The sequence below is a fragment of the Rhipicephalus sanguineus genome, chromosome 10 (genome assembly GCF_013339695.2).
Source record: "Rhipicephalus sanguineus isolate Rsan-2018 chromosome 10, BIME_Rsan_1.4, whole genome shotgun sequence".
Lineage (NCBI taxonomy): Eukaryota > Metazoa > Arthropoda > Arachnida > Ixodida > Ixodidae > Rhipicephalus > Rhipicephalus sanguineus.
This window is the reverse complement of record NC_051185.1, coordinates 47,063,632-47,085,345: the sequence shown is the minus strand read 5'-3', so window position 1 is coordinate 47,085,345 and position 21,714 is coordinate 47,063,632. Positions and strand designations below refer to the sequence as shown.

The 21,714-nt window shown below is 46.6% G+C and overlaps 1 protein-coding gene across 5 annotated transcripts in view; it reads left to right on the top strand.

Annotated features, from left to right (window-relative positions):
• LOC119371816 (calcium and integrin-binding protein 1) overlaps nt 1-21,714 on the top strand; it is a 32,594-nt gene that overhangs the window by 6,537 nt on the left and 4,343 nt on the right. For 2 of the 5 annotated variants that reach the window (XM_037642280.2, XM_037642279.2), the window contains exons 2-6: nt 9,088-9,172; nt 9,574-9,608; nt 13,923-14,022; nt 18,073-18,220; nt 19,009-19,216. In XM_037642280.2, the coding sequence (XP_037498208.1) occupies nt 9,122-9,172; nt 9,574-9,608; nt 13,923-14,022; nt 18,073-18,220; nt 19,009-19,216 (542 nt within the window). In that variant the 5' untranslated portion in view covers nt 9,088-9,121. Of the gene's footprint in view, nt 1-3,955; nt 4,094-7,932; nt 7,954-9,087; nt 9,173-9,573; nt 9,609-13,922; nt 14,023-18,072; nt 18,221-19,008; nt 19,217-21,714 lie in introns of those variants that run through there. The other 3 variants (XM_037642278.2, XM_037642281.2, XM_049420002.1) reach the window with 3 other exon arrangements.

The following is a 21,714-nucleotide window of genomic DNA, read 5'->3' as shown; positions in this document are numbered from 1 at the left end:
ACATCGTAATTCTTTAAACTGCAGGGTCGTGGTCATGCATGTTTCTGACGGTAATGAAACTTGGATCCCCCTATTGGCGAGCCCGCGCCTGTGCTCACTAATCTTCTACTGGACAGCTATAGGCTACCCACTTAGCGCTCTGAATGTGTTCGAAAAGCCTCGTGTAGCGTTAGTGAGATCGACAGGTGGATGATCAAGCGAAGGCATCCGCTAATTAAATTATGGGATTTCACGTGTCGAAACCACAGTGCAGTTCGCGAAGAACGGCCCAGTGTGAGACTATACGGATGAATTTCGACCTCCCGTGGTTCTCTAAGGTGCACACAATGCTAAGTAAATAGTGTGTGCTCGTGTTTGATCACCCGTCGTGGCCGCGGGAATCGAACCTGCACCCTCGTGATTAAAAGCGCGACGCAATAGCCTCAAAGCTGCCGTGGCTGGTAACAAGTAACATGCAAGTATTGGGCTACAGTCTGGTGACTCTCGCTACAAGTGTGTCTAAAAGCCAGTTTAACATAACGTAACGCCGACGCGAACGGTAGTTGAGCAATGAAGTGAAGAAGCCTTGCCGCTGGAGCCAATGTTTCAGCATGTGACGTGTTTTCTTCAAGACGTCCTGAAAAAAAAAAAAGATCAGGAAAAAAAAGTAACAATGGCTACATCGTGCAGCTTTAGGACGGGAACAAACATGTACAGTGGCCCATTTTTTTAACCTGAACGCGCGAGCATCGACCGCCAAGTTTATAAGCGCCGTACAACGGAGTGCAGCGGCGAAATGAACGAGAATACGCGCATGCGCGCAATGAGCAGTCTTGGACAGCTGCCGTCTGCGGAAAAGCCCTAGCCTAGCCGACGGCAGTTGCCCACGACTGCTCATAGCGCGCATGCGCGTATTCTCGTTCATTTCGCCACTGCGCTCCGTTGTACGGCGCTTATCAACTTGGCGGTCGATGCTCGCGCGTTCAGGTTAAAAAAATGGGCGGCTGTACGTACCAACCAGTCCAGTTACGTGCACTGCTGCGTGTAGTTTAAGTGTCCACTGTTAGCCCCTTCATTCCCATACGAAACTCTTGTCTTGTTTGAATACTATAGCTTACTCTTGTCAATGCAATGTTCATCGAATCATGTCCAGATCCTTATGAGGCGTGTTCTGCATGAATACCTTGGGAGGGCGCATTAGGAATAATTTCATCTTCGCGTGAAACCCATGTAGCACTACACTCCGTTTCATACATCTGGTGCAACGCTGTGGAGACTAGCCAGACTTCTTGCAGCGGATGCGTTCGCACCAAGAAGTAGTCCAATAATTTAGCGCCCGTAATATCATTTCTTTTTCGTCCTTAGGCTCAGTGATAACTGAAGACGTTTTGTGCCTCAGATATAAACAAACCCCGTTATACGGTTGTCAATAAGTTGTTCCGGATCGCTTAGCGTCTATTTGTTTTCGCTTTTTTGGTGTTTCATTTGGAGCCCGTCGTGACGCATCACGCGCGGGCTAGTGCTCGGCTCGCACGAGCGTTTACAACGACGAAAGCCAAGCGCGAGACGCGCGTACTCGTACATCTTGCTGGCCGAAGTTCTGGCTGGCCGAAAAGAGAGAGAGCGTGCCTTTTTAAAGAGAGTCATCCATCCCACGACTCTCCTAAAGAGAGTCATTGTGCCTCTCTAAAGAGAGCTTTACATGGGAGAGTCACATGTGTAGTAAAGAAGAGTCAACGGACACTTTTTTTTCTTCGAGTGTAAATGTATCAATTTCAGCTGACGCGTACCGCCAATCGATGAGCTCTGAAAGCGATACCAATCGGGAATCTCTGCTAACCTGGTCGACATCCCACTTAACTGCGACATCTTTTTGTTAGTGTGTCTTGGATTGGGGTTGGCAGCGTTGCAGGCCTTTCAAGCGAGCGCGTAGACATGCGCGAGAAATCTTCATATAATAGAGTTCTAGAATTGTGTACCAAGGCCTTGCTTCGTAAGGTTTGCGATAAGGGTTTTAACTCCGTAAACCCAAACTCTCTTAAGAGAATCGCGCTGGGGTCTTCGCGAGTTCAATGTAAAGGAGCTTCTGGGGCGGCTTGGCTAAGCGCGCTATTATCGAAAAAAAAAAAGAAATGGGGGCCAATCGGCTGACCGAAAGAGCCGTGAGTGTACGACGCATGTTCAGTGACAACAAACGCAGTCGACTGCGTACGGAAAGCTCTGGGTACCCTAGCTATTCTAAATGTATTTGTCCCGCCTTCATTAACGTGCGAGAGAACAGCTGTTATAAATTAGCTACTGCCAGCGAGATAACAATCCAATAGCTCATGCTATTCCTCTGCCTGTATGCTACCCCTTGTACATTACGGTTTTACGTATGTATATCCGACGTTTACGTATGTTTATAACTATTTTACTTTTACGCGTTTAGGTAATAAGCGTGTTTATTTTCGAGCTTTCTGTGTGCATTCATTTTCTGTGATATCACTTCCACGCGAACTGTCATTTCGTTTTCGCCGACGATGTTTTTTTTTACTTATTGTTGTTGTACCCCCCTCCCCTTTATGTGATGCCCTTCAAGGGGCATTTAAAGGGGCCCTGCAACACCTTTCTTAGTTATATTGGAATAGTCTCATTATTGACGTATGACTCTTCACGAGTCATATGCCGCAAAAATTTTTCGAATCCGTCAAGTCTAAGTGGTGTTACCAAATTATAGAGATCACGTTCCGCAGCTTTCTCCCTCAACTCAACGCCGCGAGCGCGCGGAAAGCTAGGCAGCGAGTCGAGGGAGGGAGCGCACAGGAGCGAGGCTCCGCCCAAGAGCGCCGGCGGAATTTTTTTCTTCATTTTTTTCTCTCTGACGTCTGGGCGCAACCACGTGGTCTGTGCCGCCACTTCCGGTCGGCTTGCGTCGTTCTCGTCGAACGGAGCCGATCGCACTGTGTATCGCGCGTGCTTGAAAACTGCGCGTCGGTTGGTAATGTTGGGTGTGCACCTCGAACGCCGTAGTGTTTTCATCGCTCTGCCAACCATGGAAGCAAACCTGCGCGCTCGTTTGGAACGAATGACAGCTGAGATCGGTTTCGGCCCATACTCCGATACACCGCCTCGTAAGACGGCACTGGCAGACGACCCCGAAGCGCCGCCATTACCGGACGCCAGCATTGTTATCGGAGACACGCTGCGCCCCTGCCTCGGTCGGTCGTGAGAACGTGCCGACGATGCAGTTCTCAGCTGACGAGGCAACACTCGAACGGCTGCCACCCTCAACGGCAACCGGCGATGGTCAAAAGCACAGAAATATTCACGTTTTCGGCACTGCGCATGGCGAAGAAAACGGAACCACGCAACTACGAGCAGACGAGCTGTCGGTGAGACCGGAAGTGCTAATATTAATGTTTGTTCGGTGTTTTTAACGCGATAACAGAATATAAACATACATATTATCTACATATTGAACTCAAAATTAACAACGAAAGTAATAGTGAGGGTGTTATCGTGATTATAACATCAGCCAATGGTGAACTGCCGACAATCGCGTCATATTTTGCGGACTAATACATCATTTGTCGAGAGAAGAGGGAGCGATTTTCAGCTGACTTTGATAATTTATTGTAAATTCCAGGCCGTGCGCATCGCTATAATATTTGGCTCGCGTGTTCTCGGGAGCCTCGACTACCGATCGGCAGCGCTTTTTGAGCATGCTCGAAAAGTGTTGCAGGGCCCCTTTAAGGGTCTTATTGATGATGATGATATGCAACCCCGGTAGACATGTCGAAACGACATGTGTCACCCCTGTGACGCACCGATCTCGCGAATAATCCGGCCGTATACGCTTGCGCGCTGCTTGACGTCTCGCCGCGATCGCGTACGCCCCTGCCGCCGATGACAAATGGGCAGGAGGCTGCGGCCCATCCATTGTTGGCCTTCGGCTTTCCCGAGCCACGTTTCTCGAGACAACCGCTTGCGCGCAGCAAAACAAAAGAGCCGCGGGCAGCTGTGCGGCGCTGAACAACTTCGTTGCACAGATGCACACATGGACGCAACAGGAGAGCGCGACGCTGCAGCTGCTTCGAAAGACTGACCGCAAAGAAGGAAAGACGTGACGCCGGTAAGCCGCAGCCGCGGGGGGTTGATTTGTACGCGTGGTGCGGGGGATTTGCAGCGCATGCGTCTTGACGCATTAACGGTCAAATGACGCTTCAGCTGTGTGGCGACTCGGTTTTGGTCTTTCGTAAGGGAACAGATGGAAGGAGCGTCTGCAATGCTAACGAACGACTTGTACTTCTTGGGCAGATTTTTTAGGCAGACCCAGCGTGTGTGTTCGTGAAATTTGCTCCTATTGTGTACGCGTCCTTTAAGACTGGGCTCATCGCTCTTTTATACTATAGACCAACATATGCCCAGCACCAGAATCTTCTTGGGCAGACTTAGAGTAGGGCACAAAGCGATTGCGTACGCAAACGCTTTGCGCAATCGCTTTGGGTTGTCCGCCACTGCGCATGCGTCATGCGCTAAAACTTCTTCGCGTTAGCCCTCCAGCTGTAATGATGCAGAACTATCGGTAGATTGGCTATCGATAGCACCGAAAGTTTTTTTTTTCCAACTATCGATATTCTAAAGAAAGAAACTATCGATAGTACTACTATCGATAAACTATCAGTGGTTTTACTGATAGTAAAACCGAGAGTGCCATCGGCGGTATTACTGCCGATAATGCTATAGACAGTGCTGTGAATAAATATGGCCAAACATTTGCGATATCGTATACTATCAGAAATACTCAGTTCGTTTAATTTATGAACCATTCTGTGGCGAAATCAATTATTTGAGCAGTTAGAAGGTCGCAATATGTCCATCGATAAATTCGTATTCAAATATAACCAGTTACACCTTACAATTAACAAACTCAGTTCTTTATATTCTTATTTTGAAATAAGAAATTGCAATCAAATTTGAAGCTGCGCAGTTCGGCCACATGTAACGGCTTCCTTTCCGCTACTGCTGGTCAGTTTACCTTAATTATCAAGTGTCAGGCAAGAATTATACAAGCATGTCAACTTTCTTGCCCTTCAGCCTGCTCCACCATATGCCACGCGCTCGCGGAACCAAGAGCTGTAGGCTCGTGTACAACTGCAACGCCACAACTAAATTTCGGCTTGTCACGAGGTGTCCGTTCTTCGCTTCAAGGCCACGCGGATTTACAGAGCGAAACTCGCTCGACTAGGCCAGTAAAGCTTTCGCTTTAAAATTGCTGCACGCGAATCCCGTGTTGTCGCGCTCGAAACGCACTTCACAGTGCTTAGTGTCGTCACCTACGACAAACAAGTCCATATATCAAATTAGTGTCAGTTTGTTTAACACTGCATGACGGCAACTGCTTAAATGAATGTAGATCATGCGCATCAAAGAAAGAGAAAATGGCTCTGCTCTAAGTAGAAACGGGAGCAGACAGTAGTTACTAGCACATCGCTAACGGTGACATTGGCTGTTAAGACTCGTAAGCGCTGCGGGGCCTCTGTTCGTCGAACTATGTATATAGTCGTGAGCAATACGAGCTGGAACACTGAAATAACCTCTTAAATGTCATTGCGGCTAAACGCAGTTTGCAAGTGCAAGACTGTTCATGACACTAAATGCTCAACCGGAAAGGTATCTCTGGCAATTGAGTACGTCACATTCGTATGAGTACATTACAAAGTAACCGTTGAATAAACATGAATTCGGTGTTCCAGCTCACGTCGCTCGCGATAGTACAGTGAGCAAATCCTGGAGCAATATTTAGAGTGATTGATCGGCTGCAAGCATAGGTCGGCAAGCTCACTCATAAGTCGACTCACTCAGGCTCACTCAGGTCGAGCCGTGAGTCTGAGTCTGAGCGAGTCCAAGTGAGTAATAGTCCGGTGAGGTTGAGTCCTAGTGAGAAAAACTTTGGTGAACCTGAGTTCGGGTGAGTCCGGTTGAGGAAAATTTTGGTGAGCCTGAGTCCGAGTGAGCCCTAAGGGCGAAATATATTTCCTGAGTGAGTCTGAGTGAGCTCCACATTTTTTTGCCGACCTATAGGGTCCTATCTACTCAACTTCAGCATTACTATCAGCCTTATGTCAACTCACGTTTGTACTCGCATCTATAGTCGGAATCACACTTGGCTATAGAGCGGTCAAGCGTGTGGCTGTGGACGCTGGTGTCGTCCGCAGCTGCTACCTCACGATAGCTGCAAGCTTCTTTTCATGCTTGAATTATAGTACGAGGGCTTAGCATGCTGTATGACTATGTTCGGTATCATTACGGCGCCTGTCTTTGCATATTTCTGCCGAAAACGGCAGCGGAAGCGGCCGACTATGCGCTCTAGACAAGTGTGATTCCGACTGTACTCAAGTATACTCACACATACCTCAGCGCACTAGCATTGATGCGCCACCTCAATGTCTATTAATCTGAGGCGTCAGTTTTGACCTCGCTCACTACCCCCCCCCCCCCAACTCCAATCTTAAAAAGCACTGACGCCATGGTCGAAAATGCTAATTATACGCTAACGGACTCGTGAATCGGCTCACTCAGACTCACTCATGCTCAGATCGAGCTGTTAGTTGGAGTCTGAGTGAGTCAGAGTGAGTAATATTTTGGTGAGTTTGAGTCGGAGTGAGTCAGGTCTAAAAGAATAGTGAGTCTGAGTCCGAGTGAGCCCTCGGGGCAAAATATATTTCCTGGGTGAGTGAGTGAGCTCCACATTTTTTTTCCGACCTATGGCCACAAGTCGTATAAAATGACTCGTAAGTTGCGACTTCACGTTATCGTATTTATAAATAAGCACGCCCGTTCGAGCTCGTGTATCTTGGTATCGACGTTGCCTTCCCGCAGCCTACGTTTCGAACATACGAAGTTGACGGCTTTTGTTCTTCAAACAAGCGCGACGTACGTACGTAACGAAAATCGCGGGACTGCAATAGTTAAACACCGCGGGTAAGAGATCTTGCTTTGTTACGGGCATCGCTTCGCTGGCGCATTGTAGAACATTCTTTGCAGCGAAACTCTTTATGCCGACCCTGTGCCGTCGGCATCGTTGGCGTGGCCGCCCCAGAAATGTCACGTGACGAGGGTGGAGAGGAGGGGGTACGATGAGAGGAGAGCGAAAGGGGGTCACGTGATGAAGATACGTAGGCGGACGATTCAAAGAGTGGTTCGAGAGGGAAGCTGTTGCCCCTGAAATGGCAGAAGGTAGGCTGGGGGTGACAGGAAAAGATTTAGCGGACAGAGAGAAGTGTCTAGGGTAACCCATGCCGGACCAGAGCCGTCGACTGGAACTAAAGAACCGACTTGGCAAAACGAAAGAAGAGACTCGAAGTGTCAGAATGAACGGGGTAACATACTCGCTGTCCGATGGCTTTCGCGGCGTACGCGTAGAACTGGCTCGACTTCTTTGTTTTTCGCTTGGACATTGCCGAACATTTATTTATTTGTTTATTTCAACTGGTGGCATCGCGTATGTTACATTGCTGCAGCCGCTTACATCACGAAGCGATGAAAGCTTCGAAAGACGTCTTGCCACATCCGTCACAGGTGTTCTCGTTCCACGCAGGTTCGCAGCGCATAGTGGAAAGCCGAGCGCACGCGTTACGCTTTATTACGTTGTGTAAACTTCGAGACTCGCAGAATCACCGAGGCCCTCTTTTTTTCTTTTCTTTCTGATTGGGCCCGCAGATTGCTTACGCATGTATGCACGGACGCGCGATGGTTTCAGCGTTATGTCTGCTACGGCGACGCATATTTGTAACGTCCTGCCGTTGTGTGAAGGAGGCCGAAAGTTCGCTTCGTAGCCTCGCGGTCGCCATCCTGCGAAAGTCCGTGCGGAAAGATTCCGTGCGCGCAAGTCTAGGCGTGTGGTAGCAATATCCACGCGATCTAAAGTTTGAAACTAAGTCCGAGGCTTCTAATACGACAGGCTCGTTGATCAAAGGACAGTCCTGAAATGTAAGGCATTGTTTGTATACATTACTTCTTTCTTTCTTTCTTTCTTTCTTTCTTTCTTTCTTTCTTTCTTTCTTTCTTTCTTTCTTTCTTTCTTTCTTTCTTTCTTTCTTTCTTTCTTTCTTTCGTTTGTGTTGTACGCTCAATGATGGCTGCTGAAACTGCCGCAGGAAACATCCGAGCGCACGCTATTAACCTCCCGGCAGTCGTTCCTCTAATCTACCAATCTGAAACAACAACATTGGGATTGGTTATAATTTATACCGACTAACTGTATGCGACTGCATGAACTGCGCTGTCTTAAGTGTGCAAATTATGATGTAGAACTTGTTTTCCCGAATCGCAAGAAAGTTTGTTTCACGCCGAGGAAACCCAGTAATTCTGCCGCTCAGCTGTGCGCCGACTGCCTTTATTAAATGCGAGACTGTCCGTTTTGAAAATATTTTTAATGTTCCTTGAATAATGTAACTACACAAACGTGTACAATTCATATGAAGGGGAGAAGAATGACATGAATATACTGTTCGCATAGAAGTGATTGTCATGTCCAGTACGAAAAAAAAAGTCGAGGAGCTTTGAAGGCTAATCTGTTTGTTGGGGCAAAGACAGGGAGAAAGTTTTGTTTTATTATTCACGATGCGTGGACACCGAAACTCATATATTTCATCCACACGCTGAACAACTGAGGTATTCCTTGCTTAGGAAGTAAAGTTATATTCTATTCACGTAAGCTATTCACCGTTCTTTTACCTTCCGTGTAGGGTAGCAAACTGGACGCTTGTCTGGTTGACTTCCATATATTTGTCCTTCTTACGTTTTGTCTCTTCTTTGCTTTGAGCCTTTTTCGGCCAATGGCACACCTGCATATTTGCATGTTCATGTAAAAAGCGGTCGCCCTTTTCAAGCTAAGTTATGGCGTCCGTTGAAAACGTCCGCATACTCTTGTAATATGCTGAACACTTGAAAATGCATCCTCGTATAAAGCCCTATCAGTTTTCAATCTAATTACTCACTGAGCGCCCTGACAGATTACGTATATACCGCGCTTCGAACTTTTCCGATGTTTCCTTTTTTTTTCGCACTGTTGTGTTGGGCTGGTATGATGGAGTGACTGTGTGTGTTTTGTCACACCTTCAGGTGACCGGGCGCATGCACTTCCACAAGGCCAGCCATGGGATCCAGCCAGAGCCAGCTTACAGCTGAGGAGCTGCGCGACTACAGAGTACGTAAATAGGACAGATCACATGTGACTACTGGTTAACTTGTTGTAAAATGACTTTGAGAGCTTAGTCCATAATGATAATATTACTGAGCGCAAAAAAAAAAAGATACGGCACGAAAGGTTATACACGAGGCAACTGCAACTTCAAAATGTTTATTCCACTACGTCGTCATGAAATTTCGGCTCTGTATTGCCGTGAACGATTGCCGCGCTCGATGAAAACACACAAGGTTCCGTGCAATGTTTGTTGAGTTCTTTTGTGCGTGGTGCATACAACAAGCATTCCTTTCGTATAAGCTATCTTCTTATCGCGTATCGCGAATGGGTGTTCTCTGTTCCATAACCGAATATGCAGCTTGCCTAACCTCCTGACCACTGAACATACTTGAATGTCTTTGCAGGAGCTGACATTCCTTACCAAAAAAGAAATCCTGCAGTAAGTACCCAAAGTTGTGTTTACTTTAAATTTTGAAGCGTACTACATGGTGTTAAAAAAATAAGAAAAAAATATTATCACTGTGCGAAAAATTAAATTGTCATAAAATTGCGCTTATCTGCATGCTAGTCAGCGCGCTCCCGGAATCAATACCTTCACAACAAACCCATGATAGCAGCCACAAACATGTTCAGTCTGTAAACGCCTATTTTCTAGGTTATTTAATGTTGATGCAACTGAAGTGTGTGCCCTGGCACAACAGGTTGGAGATAATTTGAGGACGTGTACGTATCAGCGTTGACGGGACTCCCCTTGTCGCGGCCATCGGCCATGCCACGTGTCATTTCCGCATGGCAGGTGATGCCGCGCTGAATACATTGACTATCGTCGTATCAGAGTGCTCCGGTAGCGCTTCAAAGGCGCATGAGACCAGGTGGCACAAAGCTGTTCTGTTATGTATATATAGATAATTATACTCACTGTTTCTTGCGTAATGAAATGTGTTCATGAGTTAGTTGAATCAACCCATTTTCCAGCGGTAACTTCGAGGCCTACTGACTGTAATAGCGATTAGATTTAGATCACGTTAAAAAATGTTGCAGTGGCTTAGCGCGGTTATGCCAGGATAACGTAGCGTTAGCAAAGGTTCAGCTAATTATTCTTAGCTTTCCTGACTGTCTAGGATTAGCTTGATTATCATGCCTACTGCTGCTCCAATGACACACACACACACGGTATGCGCATTGTGTGGCACATGTATATTTATTTTGCCGGGCAACTACTTCGGGATCCGATGAGTTAAGCTTTTCCACTCTTCTGCGCCGTTGAGCAGCATTTGCGCTCTCCTTCTCCTTGGCTATACCACACTGGCAAACGCCAGTCAGAGGCGCTATCAAGCGGCTCCACGACAGTGTCAAACGGAGATTGCACAGCGAAGGCGAATAGCTGCGCGCGCGCCGGCGCCAATACGTCTGCCAAGGCTACGACATCACTCCTCTGGAAAGCGCAGACCGGCGGCGGCGGAGTGCGCGGGAGTTGCCGGCTCCGGTGCGTGACATCACTGATCCTCGCGCATGCGCAGCACGGCTCTTGAGGATCCACGCGAAACTGGCTCGGCTAGGCCAGTGTAGCTAGCGCTACAAAAACCCGAGGTGGTCGAAAACCCCAGGTAGCATGTGTTCGCCAATAGTACCACGGTGGCACAGCGTGTTGAGTTCCCGGTTCCATTGGTTTCGGATCGCCACGATGCCGCGCAGCCCACGTGGTTTTCAAGCCCGAGAGAGAGACGTGCCCTCTACTGCGCTGTTCGTACGTAAACAAGAGTGGAGAATAAACCTAGTGAATATGGCCGGCTTCTGGCTTCACCTAGGCTTCACAGAGAATGACGTCAGGGTCCCTCCTCAGTTTATTAGATGCGAAGTATCTTATAGCGGAGCTCAAACCGGTGGTGGCGGTGGTGTGCGGCGTGACCACCCTTACTGCGCATCAAACCTTGCTGCGCATGCGCAAACCCTCTCCACGTACCTCTTCACCACTCCCTCTCTCCTCTCCCCTCCCCCTCTCCACTTCCCCTCTCCCTCTTTCTCCCTCTCTTCTCCCCCTCTGAAACGCGGGCTTGACATGCCGAAACGCTGCTTCGCATCGCCTCATGGTCCCCTTTAGCGGGAGATGGTGTGCCCCTCTCCTGCGGAACGCCGCGATGAGCGCCAGCGCATGCGCGTCCCCTCCCCCTCTCTCTCCTCTCCTACCCTCCCACCCTCGCGTGCCTGACGACCGCGTTCCCCACTCGCCCTGTGAGAATTAACGGCCAGGCTAGAGGGAAGGCACGACGCGCGTAGTGTTCCTCTTCGCGTTCCACGACGCGAGGTCGGTAGCATGCCCAACGAAAGCCAACGGAACGCGATCGTGCAAGTGCTCCGGCTCATGGTCCCATTTAGCGGGAGATCACGTAATTTTCTTCTTCCATATTTAGCCACCGGTGGCGGATATTGTGATTCCCAATCCGACATAGGTCCGTCTCTCGCTGTTGTCTACAGTGCTGGGTACGAAGAAAGGGGGAAGAGTTTACCTTCAGGAGACCTAGTAAGGCACTTTGCTAAAGAAAACCGTGCTTTTCTGGAAAGTTTATTTATCCGTTATCGGTATCGCGTTTTCGGCACATATCAACGGCGTAGGTAGCGGGAAGCCACATCATTGAGTTGTGAAGCTATGGCGGTAGAAGAGGATAAGGATTAAGTATACCGTTTTCCGTTAAATGGCTCCAGTGACACTCGACGTGTCAGGTCAGCGTAATTATGTTTGGTATTTCTCGTGAACTTATTTCCAGCAAGAAAACGTCATGTCAAATTGTGATTGATGTTAACCGTCTGTGATACAATAAGTTTTTCTAAACACACAGCTGCGAACAGCTCTCTCATAAAAGAGTACTTCAAAGCATTATTCACACTTTGCTCAACACACAGGCTTTGTTCTTGAGTTCTGAGCAGCCCTGAGCTGTGCAGCACTGTCAGTGTAAGGACGTATGCAGCGATTGCCTAGTACTCGTACATGGTGTAGTACTCTAAGTGCACCTCTTCTGTGCGAATGCACTTCTACCCAACCCATGAAAATTTCGCGGATGTAAGGGAAGACCACGAGGCTTCGGCTGGACTCAGTGGGGTGGTATGTAGCAAGTTAGTGAAAAGGCCAGCATTGCATCAAGACAGCTGCTTGTCAAGTATGTGATGACGTAGTACATACGGCACGCGTGTCATGATCTATCATTCATGTTCGCGGTATACTCATGTCATGCCATGCATTGTTTCGGCATAGAGTGTGTCAACGAAATGATGAAAGCAGCAAAACGTGAGTACAGACAACGGACGGATAGATAGATAGATAGATAGATAGATAGATAGATAGATAGATAGATAGATAGATAGATAGATAGATAGATAGATAGATAGATAGATAGATAGATAGATAGATTAGATAGATAGATAGATAGATAGATAGATAGATAGATAGATAGATAGATAGATAGATAGATAGATAGATAGATAGATAGATAGATAGATAGATAGATAGATAGATAGATAGATAGATAGATAGATTAGTGTTACACCAGGTATTGCTTGTTAAGCCCATTGCAATATCCATCACTTCTCTTGGAAGTCAAGACGCAGCAGACAGGGCAAGACGACAACCTTTCCAAACCACGAGAAAATTTAAACGCAAAACGCCATCCCGCAACAGACAACAGTTCAGACTCGATGTGGCGGATATGCTATCTCGTTCTGAAAAACGCTGATGCTAACGGCCCTAGTAGGCGCGTGACTCCTTGCGAATAGATGACGTATATGGTTCGTAAATTCTCTGTGGCCGCATATCGTATATCAGTTTAGAATTGCTTTTATTCTAGTTCTGCAAGGCTAGTAGCTTACAAAACGTTAATAAACCCAAATTAAAACACACTAGAGAGAGAGAGAAATAGAGAGATAGAGAGAACCGTTTATTGAAAGGTAGATAATTGAGGCGGCGTATAGAAATTGCTGACATTCTACTCTGCGTGGGAAAGGGAAGTGGGGAGAGAAAGACAGGAGGAGAGGCATTAAAATATTAAAATAGGATAATAAAAGAAAAAAAAATAAAATCGGTTACTTAGATTTGACTCTTGGGGCGATGACGTGTGATGGTAGAGTCCTTCATTTTCTGCGTCGTCCAACAATGAGGTGACAGATTTAGCTGTATGAAATGTGAATGAGGGCGACAGACAAGGTAGAGCTGAAGCTTGTCGAGCTGGCCGATATTGTCCGAATATTCATCGCACGTCTCTGTTGCATGAGGCAGAGCTAAAAGGTCTAAGACACAGTCAAATGGCAAAGGTATCTGTGTCATCGAAATCATGCGTACGAAACACTGCCGTCAGGATAAATATCCTGACTGTTTTTACGCCCGCGCGCACACACACGCACCCGCACACACGCACACGCACACACACGTGAAGTGACTGATCCCGTGACGTAACTGATCACAAAGCACAAAGCGAAATCGCTAGGCTTTATCTGGGTCATTTTCTATTTATGCCTCCCCGAACTGTTTTCCCATCAATCCAGCTCAACGCAGCTCTCAATGTCGCCGTGTATAAAAGCATGCCATTCTACTTTTAGCTTCTAAGCAATCGTCCTCTGAAGAACCGTCTTGAAACTGATAAAAATAAGATACGCTAAGGAAAAACTTGTTGCGGTTAGGATAATAAATCCTGTCATTACTGCAGGGTAATTTTGCCTATAGTAATCTTATGCAACTCCTTACCCACATTTTGTGCGTATGCAGCGCCTTCAAGCGATTCAAGGGCATCGCCGTAGGGGAGGTGTTAGCCGACAAGCACGCCAGAATTCCCGTCAAGTACATCGAACAGATGCCGGAATTCAGGGTGAGTATGAGGCCAGCCATTCGTTTCTATCATCCGCTCCTCGCTTGTGTACGTGTTCGAGGGAAGTGATCGAGTGTTTTTCAAAAGTTCAGCGCAACATTAGTGTTGTATTGAACGCGAACAGAACAGGCGCTCTCATGCGGAGTATCGAAACACCGTCGCCTCTGAGCCACCGCCAGTACAGGGCAGTACATTAGAAACGCCGTGTCATGCCACACCCGTAACTTAGTGTTCCTGCTACCATACGCAGGGGCACCGCAGCAACTCATAGCGTGTGCCCGTAAACATTTCTTGTCAATCGTGTACAAAATGCTTCACGCAGCATTACGAAGCAAGGCGGAATATCGCAACTGTGAACTTCTACGAAGATTGCGCGAGCGCATTTATATATAGGGCTTATGGAATTGTTCTTAGGACTGTGTACCTATCCCACGCGTCTTCGTCGGCTTGGGTGTCCTGCGGAGCATCGTTTGACGGCGCGCCCGTTTTAAGCGCCTCTAGAAGGGGAGTTTATTTCCGGGCACGTGTGTGGGTTCCGTTACGAAGTTCTAACCTGTGTGACCTCTCTTTCTTTATAGTTTTTGTTGTTGTCTTCCTGAGAAGTTCGCGTGAACGACGAGCTTAACATTATATTCGAAAGAACGCGCGAGAAAAGAAAGAGGACATCGAGAAAACAACGGGCCTTTTTTTGTCTAGATTGCGGTACACCGTTGGCTGCGTCAAAAGCGGCACGTTTGAAGTTCTTACGCGGAAGCCGTGTAAGTTACACGCACGGCACGCAAACCCGCGCGCTCAGTTCCAGAGGAAAAATAAAAAATGAGCGTGCTCGGAGAAATTCACGCGTCGCACGGTTGCATGTGCCGTATTTACTCGCGTAAGACCCGCCTCTGTTTCTGTATACGGCAGTCAGAAAGGAAGTTTCTCCAAGAAACCAATACTTTATGAAAATATTAAGGCACGCTTTATACTGAAAGCAAGATGCGTAACATTAACCTTGTTATGTTTCCAGAATTGTACAATGTTGTGATCGCGTGTTTCATATTACGTGTAATTATTTCTTTTGTGTGTTTTCCTGTGCATGTCAAGCCATACATAACAATAGACTTTCTGCGTGTACATGTGAACTTATTTTACCTACCTGAACTCGCGCTCGACTATTTGTGACTCATGTGCTGTTGGATTCCACTATGTTTAAATAACTTGTGTTCTACTGTGTGACATATTTTGTGCCCTTTTTATTTTTTTATTTTTTTAGCATTGTATACTTTGTTTGCTAAGCAAAGTGCAGCCCTTGCCGCCATTAAGGCACCAACCTCTGCTATTCATCATTTTAATAAAAAAACAAATAGTTTTATGGGGGCTCAATGAGGGTTTACCACAAGTTGTATAAGTCTTTCAGCTTGTTTATTCAGACGAAATCACTAGTACACAAGATTGTTATCTCGGATATCATTGTAAACTTTATGGGACTGGTTTGCTATATACCAGTCCCATACAAACCATAGTCTTTCAATTTCGATTTATTTAGACGAGGCGATTTGTGCATGCCAATTACGCTGCAGATAATAAGAAATCTCAGGTTAATTAGAAAAAAAAAACATGGCATTATTGTGATCCTCACTAGCACTTGTTCAGCAAAAGAGCGTCATTGTGCGTGCGTCGATTTTTCAGTGATGTTGCATATGATGCCACAAATCCTCAAAATGCACTCGTGTGTTTTTGTCCTTCCATAAAGCGTTCTTTATTACAGAGTATTTCACATTGCGATGTTCTTGTCGTCTATACTTTTGTCTTGTCTTTTTGCATTAACTGTTTTGGGTATTCCGTCTTGCGGATTTTTGACATTGCGCTCGTTGGCGCGCGCTGCTTGTGGGGACCGCCTCCACGACAGCGATTTGACAAATGGGGCGCTTACGCTTGCGCGTAGAAAAAATCACTGCCTCTGAGATCGTAGACAACTGGCTCCTCAGTTTGAGGAAAGCGAAAATGAAGAATGCTATTGAACAAACCTTTTTTCCAATGAGTATAGTCAGCGATTGCGTGCGAATACAAACGCAGACACAGTACAGCGCAAGCAGTGTGGGCTTGCATACCGACAAGCAAGGCTCATGTCAGACCAACGGCTCAGCGAATGTATCGCGCTGAATCCACTCAATATGTATAACAGAATCCAACTTGCACAAATGTCACTTCTTCCGCAGCGAATGTATCGGGCAAAAAGTGTGGGTCTTACACGCGCGTGAATACGGTACTTTCGCAGACCCAATTTTTCGCTTCGGAGAGCGTTCTAAGGAGTGTCATTATGAAACGTTTCCTTCTATGTCTCTTTTGTATAGAGATTGTAACGGGCTCAGTTGCGTCATGAGGGCGTAATTACCGAATGTTTCCTCGTACACTTGAACCTCTCACAAATCGCTCAGCACAGGAGGCACTTGCAATGCCCTTCACTCTTCTTTCTCCTATAACTTTCTTAGCTACATTATGAAGCACAAGCTGTACGTGAGTATTATTAGGCAATTTATAACAATTATTCTGCGCCTTGAATGGTGGCGCCTTCCTTTGCGTGATCCGGCGCAGTGACATTATACGGGCAACAATGCTGAAACCCACCAATTTGCCTCGCCATTCATCGCGTGAATGCAGTTGTAAAACTTGAACAAAACAACCCGACAGACTGCGCTGTTAACAGTTGCTATCATAAAAAAAAAATAACACCGAAATGCGTAATTGTACGTCCAACCCTCGGCGCATTGAGGTATCTCGTAGTTGGCCTAGCTACTATGTGGTTAGTTTTATTAATAGTATATTTGCCGAAGAACTTGTATATCTACTCATTGTGGCGTATTGCACACTGCATAGAGGAAGTAAACAAACTGTAAAGGAGGCGGATGATCGATACACTCTAAAACTTGCCGTGACGTGTTCACGTGTTGGTCCGGTTCTATCAGGATTTGATTTTATTAATTTGCGTTCCTTTGTACCTCCTGCCAACGGCGTAAGAAAGTGCTCTTGCCTCAATGGTAAGTTGTCAAACGCTGCTCGTCCCAAGCAGTTTCATACAATCGTCGTTCGAAGGATATGTGGCGCCGCAGTTATTCTGTTCTCTTATAAAATGGGTTGCTGTTGAGAGCTTGAAGTCAAGTGCACCTCAACCACTTCATTTTTCTGTGCTGTGTATCAAAACAAATCATAATGAATAGGTGACGGCCTTGAAATAAACAAATAAATAGCAAAGCGAAACAATATCAAGAAGGCGGCATTAATGCAAAGTTCGCTTATGAAAGTTCACAATTCGCTGAAACGTTCACGAACATACACTTTCGTTCTTTTGAAATCTTAGCAAACGTCACCGCTTTAGCACAAATGCTTGTCTAATTCGATCCCCTTAAAAAGTCTGTTTCTATGATGTTTGCCTTTTGCTACATCTGACTCGCAGGCCGCGGCCGAATGAATTTTTCTGCTGTCATTTAATTGTAGGAATCATGGGTTGCGCACATGGATTTATTCTGTGGGTTTGTACCTGCGGCAAAATTCAGCTGCAAACTAACACTAATAGTTGACATTCAAGGCACTGACGAAATGAGCACGTCCAAGAAGGTTGACAAAGGCTTATAGCAAATCTTTCAAAACCCGAAGGAGCAAGTTTTCGCAAATCCATGCACGACTCGTTATTCCGATACTTTCTTATCGCCATTGCAGCACCGCAGAAGTTGCACGCAGGACATTATTGGGCAACATACTTCTCTCTTTATATACTTTTGTGAAATTACAGAATGTATTAATGACTCCTATTAATGCAGTATTTTCCTTTGTAACTGTTGTATCCGTTTCTTTTGGTTGGTTTAGATATCTTTGCATTCCTATGCTTACTTCGCAATTTGTAACTAATATTGTAAAGAGGGTCCCGGTGCGGTCTTCTGACCTTCGGACCCTCCTGTGTATATCATTCACGTTGTAATCGTACTATGCAAAAAAAATGAACGTTTGATTTGATTTGGTCTTAGACATAACAATAGAAGAACGCTCTAGTCATTCTACGCGCATGCGCAGTGCAATCCCTTCCGGGACCGGTTACTGCGGGTGTTCTCATCCTGCAAGGATGAACGCATGTCCTTCGAGGACTTTCTGGACCTCCTGAGCGTGCTCTGCGAGGATGCACCCGTCGACGTCAAGGCCGAATACGCCTTCCAGATATTCGGTGAGATGTGGCCGCACCGTGTGTCCTTACTTACTTACTTACTTACTTACTTACTTACTTATTGATTGATTGATTGATTGATTGATTGATTGATTGATTGATTGATTGATTGATTGATTGATTGATTGTACCTCAGACCCCTCAGGGAAGGTGTTTTACATGAGGGGTGGGCATATATAGAAAAACAGCTCTTCTATGATGTGTTTGAAGTTGATGGGGTCAGATTTCCTTGGTGGGAAGGTCATTCCCAGTCCTTCGATGCCTGGATGCAGAACGATGAGCCATGGGAGAGCGTGCGAGCTTGAGGAGGGGATACGGTATTTTCGTGGTTGGTCCAGGCTTGAGTGGCGATGTGTAGGAACAATGAGATCAGCTTGGGCTGACTCGTAAAAGAATTTGTGGAAGAGAGAAAGACGGCGTGACACGAGAATGGGAAGGTTTTCTCGGGATTAGGGTTTCGATGAGCCAGAGGTGTTGATAACTGATGTCGATACTCGCAAAACCTGACAACGGTAAACCACTTTCAATGGTCTCTGCATGCACCGGATTTTGCATTCAGGTAGACTATGTAAAAATAGCGGACTCTGAGTTAATTTTGATCATAACTGAATGCGCGGTAACGAGTTGGGTACGCGGCGGGCCAGCAGAGGATGTAGACTCGATACTAACAGGTCAGTTTGAGTCGATTCATGCCTGAGTTTGATCACCTATGCTGTAGCTAGCACTGCTTCGCACGTTCACGTAATGGCCTTCTTACGATGCCTGCGGCTGGCCATGCGAATGCGCAGACATGGACGACGACGGCGTTCTTGGCGAGGACGACCTCGCGGAGGTCATCAAGCGACTGACGTCGTGGGACTCCGGGTGCCGACTGGAGACGCCCGACGTGCAACGACTCATCGAGCAGGTTCTCGCCGAGGCGGACCTCGACCGCAGCGGTCACATGTCACTCATGGAGTTCCAGCACTGCATGCTCAAGAATCCCGACTTCGCAAGGTGGGCACGCATCGCGACAGCTTTCGTCTTTCCGTTTCCTCCGTGATTCGTGAACTCATCCCAAGTTATGGCTTTGTCGTTTCGACCTAGGCTTTCCATAGCGTTTTGTCATATTCACTGCCTTTTTTATTTTTTATTGTTTATAAGGCGAAATTTTTAAGGCGAATGCTTTAGATGCCTGATCAAATGCGAAAAGTGACCGTGGGCGCCGGGAGCGTCAACACGAATGATGCAAAAAGTCACCAAGTGATGACGTCGCAATATGACGTCATCATGACGTCACAGATCGCCAAAATGTATGACGTCGTCACGATGTCACATGATGACGTCATCATACCACAACGTCGCTTGGTCAAAGATGGGTCGATTCCGGAGGCACTGCAAGACTGCCTGAAGTGCAGAAAACTTCCAACGCCTCCGATCCCGGAGGCAGTGTAAAACCATGCGTGATCACGAGGGATCAACACAACATTGAGAAGTAAAAGATGGTTTTCGCCTTCGAGCCGTCTTATGCAAATGCATGAGGGTCTGCGTGAGTTTCTGGATCTGTGACGAAGTTGAGATTTCATGTTTCACACCTAGTGATGGAGCAGCAGTTATCGACTAAAATGGAGCACCTTTCACGTGAGTAGATGGTCAGTTTCTCATAGAAAATGAACGCATGTAAATTTATTAGTGGACCTAACAACGAGTGGCACTCTTGTTTCTCCTCCATGCACTTCCGGTCGAGTGCTTACTTCCGCTTTTCCGAATACTCAGAAAATAAGTCTTCTAAAGATAAAACTGGCACGAAATCGATGGTTCTGGTTCATGTTAAGTGTTGTATCGGTTACATATATTTCCTCACCATATGATTTTTACGTGCGCAAAATTTCGGTACGTCTATGCTTATACAATGGGAAGCGATGCAACTTTCCGCACACGACAGTTGGAACAACCCTACTTTTTTACACTTTCCGCACACGTATTGAAGCGCGGTATCAAGCACTCCCCTACACCTGCACAAAACGCCGCGGTGTGTACGGCTCACAATGCGCAATTCATCAAAGCGTTTCACGAACAAGTGTTGTTGTTTTTTTTTTCTCTCTCTCTCGCGGAGGTGACCTTGCTCGCGCTCGACGGGCGCCCGCCTCACTACCGGTGGCAACTTCCGGGCGCTGTGATTCTGGCATCCCCTACGTGATGGCAGGATCGCTTAAACTCCACATAAAATACGCTTCTAGAAGTAACAGCTGTGCACTAGCATAACAGTAGGTAAAAGTTACTCTCCTACTCATTTTTGTGAAAACAGTTTTCCAAATACAAAGCAATAGTAACCAACGCAGCAACGATAACAATATAATTGTCGCAGTGACCGGTAGTTAATATGCAAACGAAGACCGTGATGTAACTGTAGCAGATTAGTATGGTTGCAGCTAACTAAAATATTCTAGCACACGTAGTATGTTTTGTGATCATTTCTATGATCCACGATGTAGCTCTAGTTCATCCATTCGTGTAACTGAACTGCTGCGACGCCAAGAGCTTCTGACATCGCTCACAAAAGAACGTCGTACGGTGTGAGGCCATCTTGTCTTTTCTCTCACAACCCGCGGAGAAACGTACGTACACAACTGAGGCGGCTGTCGCCACCTCAGAAGCATTGTGGTTGATGTGGTGACAGTTGAAAAGAGTCCAAGGGTAATCGTCCTACCTGTCACCGGCGCTTAAACATCAATTTAACGCCAGTCTTTCCAAAGGAGTCGACGCCACGAAGGTGACGAGTACGACTGTACTTCGGTAGCTGCGCCCTCCGACGGCAACCGCGGCAACGATGAAAAATATAGAGCAGATTGAGTAGAGGCACTAGAGGAGATGACGAAAGCGGTGGAAGGAAAAATAACTGTCTTTGGCGTGCTGTCAAGAGATGGCGATAGTCGCGAGAGATGTTGGCGGTCCCGTAAATTTAAACTCTGTAGTTACAACTTTCAAAATTATGTGGCTTCAAATTAACAACTATGTGCACCTAAGCAATTGCTACAATACGACTGGGGCTATTTAACCTTTATTTAATCATGAAATGTAAAGAGTCCAAGAGAAATGACGCCTACACCAGAGCCACCCTGGCGGGTGGTTATTCAGTGATTATATAAGCTTCATCGCTTCGTAGAGGCTAAAGTGCGAGCGCTGTGTCGAGCTTTGTTGTCGGTTGCATGCGCATGAATGAGTTGCGTGCCGATGTGGGTCGTGTCTGCGATTGTATGACCTTGTCAATGCGTAAACTGCATTGGCCTTGTAGCGACCTTGTAGCGTCCTTGCCATAGTCGCGAATGGTATGTTGTGGTTTGCTAACGCATGAATAGTGCGTATGTGGGTCGTGGTCATTTAAAAACGTGGAAGTGCATACAAACAATGGGTACCTTCTTCTGTATATTGACCTTGGGGCGGCCTTGCGTCGTTCATGAATCAGTTAGCCACGTCATAAAAAGTGCCTTTCCACCTGGGAACGTGCCGGTCGA